This window comes from Borostomias antarcticus (genome assembly GCF_949987555.1).
Source record: "Borostomias antarcticus genome assembly, chromosome: 6".
In the NCBI taxonomy this organism is placed as follows: Eukaryota; Metazoa; Chordata; class Actinopteri; order Stomiiformes; family Stomiidae; genus Borostomias; species Borostomias antarcticus.
The window spans coordinates 29,853,955-29,861,454 of record NC_140239.1 but is presented as its reverse complement, the minus strand read 5'-3'; the positions used below and the strand labels follow the sequence as shown (position 1 = coordinate 29,861,454).

General features: G+C 42.0%; 2 protein-coding genes across 2 annotated transcripts in view; one reads left to right on the top strand and one right to left on the bottom strand.

Annotated features, from left to right (window-relative positions):
- LOC311310618 (nesprin-2-like) overlaps positions 1 to 7,500 on the top strand; it is a gene marked incomplete at its 5' end in the record, with an annotated part of 259,823 nt that overhangs the window by 109,906 nt on the left and 142,417 nt on the right. The window contains 3 exon segments of the mRNA XM_084440128.1: positions 132 to 323; positions 720 to 823; positions 1,787 to 2,534. Of these exon segments, the coding sequence (XP_084296254.1) occupies positions 132 to 323; positions 720 to 823; positions 1,787 to 1,994 (504 nt within the window). The 3' untranslated portion in view covers positions 1,995 to 2,534.
- esr2a (estrogen receptor 2a) overlaps positions 3,607 to 7,500 on the bottom strand; it is a 22,220-nt gene continuing 18,326 nt past the window's right edge. The window contains exon 10 of the mRNA XM_084439714.1: positions 3,607 to 7,134. The gene's annotated coding sequence lies outside the window, so the exon portion shown is untranslated. The remainder of the gene's footprint in view (positions 7,135 to 7,500) is intronic.

The following is a 7,500-nucleotide window of genomic DNA, read 5'->3' as shown; positions in this document are numbered from 1 at the left end:
TTCTTACTCGTCTTCACTGTAAATGAGGGCAACCTCAGTGTCTTCGAGTTTAAATAAAGGTTATTGAATTGAATTGAACTGACGTGTGTCTGTGCGCCGTGCGGCCTGTGTGGGGCGCCCCCCGGTGGCAGGGCCTGCAGGAGGAGCTGCGGCGTCGCCAGGCCCAGGTAGCCTCCCTCCAGACGCTGTGGGTCCAGCTCCAGCCCGAGGAGGGGGGAGAGGAGGGCGCCGAGGCCCGGGAGAAGCTCCACGTGACGGCCAACAAGCTGAGACTGCTGCTCCGGCAGGTGGCCCAGGACCTCGGCACGCTGCGGCAAAGCCTGGTGAGACCGTTGGGGATTACCTCAGACGCCATTTTGTATTTGCTGCATACAGCCTCAGCCTCCATTTTGTATTTGGCACATACAGCCTCAGCCGCCATTTTGTATTTGGCACATACAGCCTGAGAACATCAAACATATATGATATGCAATGAGTCATATATGTTTGATCATTATAATGATATAATAATGTACCATGACATGAACTTCAAATCAACATTGTCATCTACAAGCCTGAATTCAACCTGGAAATAAGCAAGCCTTGAAAGCCTTGTTGATTTCTGGTTAAAAATCTCAATCTTTTCAAATTCAACTGAGAATGTTCCACTGGTGCCCAACGTCGGCAGACTAACGTTGACAGGATGTTATCTCAACGTCGACTGTCTCATTCCGCTGCAGGACTCGGCCGCTCCGTCTGATGAGGGCGTGGTCGCCTCCCGGGCCACCGCCAGCCACGCCTCCGCTGACACGCCCAGCGGGAGACCAACCTCAGAGACTAAGAGGTACAGAGGGGACTCTTATGCCGGACTCACACTACAGGAGTTTTGGGCCGATTTATCCCCCATTCACCCCCCCCCGACAATCGGAGGAGAAATCTGGTCTGGAACGTTGGTCGGTACCGATGTTGGGCCCAGATGATCTTGTAATGTGAGGGGTTTACAGATCCAATCATATACCTCCCGATCGGCTCGCAGACCCATCGGGGCCGCCATGATTATATCAAACATTTAAGATTATTTTGTTACTACTTTACAAGTGAGGGAGGGGTTCATTGCTCCCTCGGGCACGATAACATCCTGTAATGTGCGATGAGCCGTTATTTTCAAATCCTGTAGTGTGCGCATGTTTCTCCTTATGTGGGTGATGTAACCCGTTTTCCAAATCGGTTAGGGTTTTAAATATCCTGTAGTGTGAGCCCAGCATAAGCTTGGTACTGTAGCATTAGCTAGCTTGTTCACAATAATTAGCCTAGCTAGTTAGCCCTATTATACACATAGGAATTAAGACTGTACTACAATTAGTACTTTATGGATCTATGACAATGTATTTGCTTAGATTCATATGTCCCACATGAGAGTGAGTAATTAGAGATTTGAAATGCATCGTTTGACGCATGATCACTCAAGGGTTCAGACGCGTTTACGTCATATCACAGTCATTTTACAATTTAAAGTTGGCAAGATGCTACAGCACACAGAGGATTTAAAAGCTAAATGGTGATTCTAACCTCACACCTTTGGTACAAAGTTTAAATATGTGGTTTCTAAAAGCTAAAACAAATTCATGTCCATCGTAGCCATTTGAAATATATTTTTTGATCCACAAGGTTGAATGATGTGGTAGACTTTATACAGTACCTACAGTAGCATGCTTGTGGGCTGGGTTATACATAATTTGCGGGGACCGTTTTAGGCTCTTTGTAGCAACGTCAGAGAGGTTCAGTGCTTCCCTCCTTGTCTCCCCAGGGGGGAGAGGAGAGATCCGTCCCCGCCGCGCTCCTTCTTCTACCGGGTTCTGCGCGCCGCCTTCCCCCTGCACCTCCTCATGCTCCTCCTGCTGGTGCTCGCCTGCCTGGTGCCTTTCTCCGAAAACGACTACAGCTGCGCTCTGGCCAACAACTTCGCCCGCTCCTTCTACCCGATGCTACGCTACAACGGCCCGCCGCCCACCTAGCACGCACGCACACACACACACACATACACGCACGCACACAAACACACACACACACACACACACACTCACTAAAGTTGACTTCAGTTGGCCTGCTTCCAAAGCCATCCACATACTCCCTCCTCTAGAAAGCCAGAGGGATTGCTACTGTCCAAAAGAAAAGATGTTTTAATATCTATATTTATAGATTTGATTTTATATGTGTATTTATTCCCTTTGAAAAGCCATACTGCTGTAAAGTGTACTGTTAAAAGTGAACTGCTGTTATCATGTTAAAATTATGTGCTGTTTTGAACTCTTCCCACAAGAAATATTTTTTCAAAGAAGCAGCTTGTGTTGATTATTTTCCCGGAGATTTGATGTCCTGAAGTCTCAGTGTTTGTAACATGTTCCTGAGTAATTTAACTAGCGTCTTTTAATTATACACTTCATATTTTTATCCATTTTCTAATGAGTTAATTAAACACAGTTGTGGTTTGTCAATTTCATGCATGGTTTGTGTCCAAATTATATTCAATACTGTATGTCTTCATAGACAAGCAGGTGGAATGAATATTGTATACTGTACCATCTCATATCATGTTGTGCCAGCCAGTGATTATCAGAGCTTCAGATACTGCATATCTAATTATTGTACATCATGTGAATTTCAAGATAAATGCATTCATCCACATTGGCCCCCAATGTGGAGGAAGTGTTGTACCATATATTTACTATTCCTTATGGTTCATTTGATAAATTAAACTAAAATTCACATCATGGTAAAGCAATGATTATTACATGTCAGACTTACACTATCTTTGTATGGGAGAGGATTTTAACTGTTGAAAAGTTTATTTTTCCAAAATCTATCAATTACAGTACTGTAGACACTGGTTTTGTGAACGGTAGCCAACGCACATTGGTCTAGATAGATGTTACACCACCAGTCTAAAAATGGCCATTTCTACTTTGACAATAAATTTATAGATCAAAACCAAACATTTCCATGACTCCTCATGCACTGTGGCAAAAGAACATCTAAGCCCTAAAATGAGATTACACTTGCGTGGAAAGAATGTTATGCATAACAATGGATGAATGCCTCCTTTTTTTCTGGCAATAAACTTATTGAACAAAGACTATGGTGGTAGTGTAACTTTGAATCAAGATGGAATTTTGACAACTACTGTGAAGCAAATACTTTCAATCACATTTTAGAGCTCAGTGGTGGTCATGCCTCCTCTGTTTCTATGTGTGTTTCTTTGTGTGTGTGTTTCTGTGTGTGTGTTTCTGTTGAATACACTAACAGGGCGTTCAAGTGTGGGGAACGCTGAGGAAGGTTTGAGTTGAAGTCATTTTTTTCCGGTTCAGGACAAGTTTTTAGTGTTGTAAGGGTTCTCGTCATTTGGCGGGAAAACATTCTGTATTTCAAAACTGTTCAATGCTTTCCTCCCCACACAGTCTTAAAGCTAACACTCCCTATCAATCACGTTTCACTTTGGCTGAGAAGGTCCATCCCTTACTTTTTATGTTTTACCAGAATACTAATCTGACACGAGGGTGGGCGTCGCATTGACCTTTAAAAAGGCAGTCTCAACGAGTTGAGTAATCTGGAAGAGTATACAAAGTCTTCATTTTAATGTTGCAGTTTTGTCCACACAAACACGCTCAATGGCAAATGCATTGACACATCATTACATCTAAAGAAATCTGGCATCAGTATTTTATTTTCCACATATTAACTCACTGTGTGACACTGATAAGAAAAACAACATTGGAACTTTGACATTCAACGGGATTTAAAGGAGTAGTTTGGAACTTTGGTCATAGGGCTTTTTTTCTTTTTACAACTTAGCCATTATGTTGGCAATACTTCACATGACCTATCTAATGAAGTGCCTGTGTTTACATCCGTAGGTAATGTGAAGTAGGCCTATCATGCTGTCTCCCTACTTCCACAGAGAAAATAGGTATGTAAAGTGAAGGATTCAACAATAGTTTGACTTAAAAAATTATGGGATAAACATTCAAATGAACCCCCAACAGACTGTCCTCATATTTGATTTGCTTTGGGTGCACTATGGAGTGTTTAAGTGAGATTGGTAGTGGATGCTAGCCTGTACCATTGCATTGCGCTAGCATTAGCAACACATGCATGCACAAACGAGGGCCAGCAAGGAAGCAGCTGAAAATTAGCTCAATCAACAACATAATGGCTAAATTAGGCCCTATGCCCAGAATTCCAGACTATCCCTTTAAAGCACATTACACATGAGAAAAAGCCTATACTAGCAACATACAGTGCTCTGAAAGAACCAATACGCATCAATATCTGTTTCTACCCATAGAAAACATTATTTTCAAACCGATTTTTACACTTAAAGACATCTTTCAGAATATAGTAGCATATTTATTCATATTGCATCAACAATTGCCTGACTTTTGCCTGCCCAAAAGTCCTGACTCATATAATTCATCCATTCAGAATGAATATGGCTTGTATTATATTCATGGCTTATAAAAACACTCATTTTTGTTTTGTCAAACAATTAAAGGGACTCGGTCTGGTTTGGGTTTTCTTGGATGTGTGAAAAAGTTTGCATTACAATACTATTTGAGGAGTTATATCATGTATTTTGCCATAAGCTTCCAGTAAATTACCCTTCAAAATGCTGTAAATACAGATTCGTTTCTCCCAATAAGAGTCTGAAAATGTAGGCAAACACAGAAAGATGGCACTGAGATTAAATGCAATTGGAGCTGTACAGTACATATACAGTAGCGCTCAGATATTCTATTACAGCAAGAGTGTGAAAGAAGAGTGCGTTTTCTAATTTCACTGCAGGATTAAAGAGTGCGTTTTCTAATTTCACTGCAGGATTATTATACAGTATGGAGATTATGACGTAAAGACACACCAGTGAACTGTCTGTTCTGGGGCAGGGATGAAAAACAACGATGCCAATGAATGTATGTTCTTCCTTTTCTTCTTTTATTAACCATGAAAGAGTTTCCCCGACAGGATTTCTACCATTTTAATTTAAAAACATCTTACAGATCTGAAGCGTGTCCGTGTAGAAAAGCTTTTGCTACAGTATATACAATACCTGAAGCTTACATGATGTTCTTACTCTTATACTGTAGGGTTGGATCCTTACTTGAGATACTGTTATACGACTTGCATATAACTTGAATTATACAGAATAAACATGAACCATTCCTAGATATCAATCAACTAAACTCCTCAAAAATAGTTTGGAAACGTTATTTCTCCCCTTTAATAATACCAATTGGTATTGTATTGTATACCGTTGGAAAGCCTGACTAGTCACTTTTACAACGAGGCACAACTTGTAAGGATCGTGCATTCGTGGAACGAGCAACACGGCTAAATGTGTGGGTAGCACCCAAGAAAAGTGCCCAAATCCCCTATAATAGTCTTCTGTTGGTTCTGTATTCACTCTTGTTTTGAGCTCTGGAATATGTAGAGGTGCGTCGTATTCCCACCTCCCTTGTTCTCTGTTAAGCGCATTGTGTTGCCTCTGGGTATGAAATGCGCTATACAAATAAAGCTTTGATTGATTGATTGATTGATTGAGCTGCCAGTGCTGCCAGGTGTGTGCCAGTCACAGGTGTATGACTGGCACCTGATTGACACCTAATTGACAGCACCTGTGTGCATGGGTCCTGCAGCTCTGTTGAGTTTGTGTGAGCTCCGTTCCACGTATGCACGATCCTTACAAGTTGCACCTCGTAAAGGTGACTAATCAGACTCTCCAAAGGTATACAATACAATACCAATTGGTATTTTTTAAATTGGAGAAATAATCGACAAAAATAACGTTTCCAAACTATTTTTGAGGAGTTTATTTGAATCTCAAGATGGTGGCCTTCGAGGCCCCGGCTGGTTATTCACAGAAGGGGAACAGAGGGGTCAAAGGGCAGTAATGACGGTGACCTAGGCTGCGTTCCGAATCGCCTACTACCCTACTATATAGTATGCCAAAACAGAATGTAGTATGTCCCAATACATAGTATGCCACATGCAGTATGGCAAAAATACCAGGATGTCCTACTACATCCGGTCGTATTTTGCAGTATGCACGCCAGCAGGCTTTTCTGGCTATTCTGACCCACAATCCTGTGCGCAGCGGAAATGTGCGTCACATGTGCGAGTCGGACAGCTGTAGACGAATGTCGCGTTATGGACAGCGACGGATGTGGGCTAATTTCAAGGCGCAATGTTATGACAAGGTAGTATGTCCCAATTGGATGCCTACTGCTTGCAAAGTACGTACTTTCTAAGGGCAGCTGTAGTAGGTACTGGTAGTAAGAAGTAGAAGTATGCGATTCGGAACGCAGCCCTAGAGTCACACCACAGAGATAGAAACACATTTTGATAGAACAACACTTGCTAGGAAATAGCAGTAGTCCAAATTTTACCGTTATTTTCATTGTCCAATAAAAGTCCAAATAAAGGTAAAGAAGAAAGAAAAAGATATTGAGGTGAGAAGTAAAACATCAGATGTTATCCCTTTTTTTCCCCTTCCCTCTAAAAAATGAAACCTTCGTATCCACGTGTAAATACTTCGGAAAGATTTGTGCTACATACAGTATCAAACAGTTTGGACATAAAATATAGTGGGTATCTTTTTCCTTTTGTATGAGATATACAGACAAAATTGAGAAAGTGGTCTTGCAGTAGTCGCTTAACAGCGTCTGTTCTTCACATGACATTAAAAGCACAGTCCTTTGATTATAATTAAATCTCACAGCTTCACAACCAGCTGCTCTCTTCACTTGCTTCCTCTCCTCACCTCCTTTCCTTCTCAACTGCTGCTTCACCATCTAACGTCTTTGACTACGACAGTGCACACGTTTCCCAGAGAACACTATGATTTCATGAGCCAATCAGAGGACATGCCTAAGAGGTGAAGCATTCTGGGAGTCCTGAACACCTCCTGTACCCATATGAAACATCCATCTTTATTTGTTTGCTTGTTCCCTCTGTCTGAGGTTGTCTGGAAAGTTCCAAAACTCTTCCCTCGTCTGATGCCATCTTGACTAAGTGTCCGAAAGAGTCATTGAAAAGCATAGTTTCACACGATCCTCTCTGTAGAGTAGCTCTTGTGTCTGCTCAGAGTGAGATCACTCTTCAACGCTGATGACCAAGGAGAAAACAGGTGACAGAGTAAATGGTAAATGAACTGCACTTATATAGCGCTTTTCCACCTTAGCGGCACTCAAAGCGCTTTACAATGGCCTCTTATTCACCCATTCACACACACATTCATACACCAATGGCAGTAGCTGCCATGCAAGGTGCTAACCTGCTCATTGGGAGCAATTTTGGGGTTAGGTGTCTTGCTCAAGGACACTTCAACATGTGGACAGTCGAAGTGTGTTCATTGTGACGGCGTACCGCCACCATACACTCACATGCACAACCACCACCACCTCACCACAACAGCTCTGCTGATCTCATGCAATTTCACTGCATTTAAAATCACATTGAAACTATTGAAAC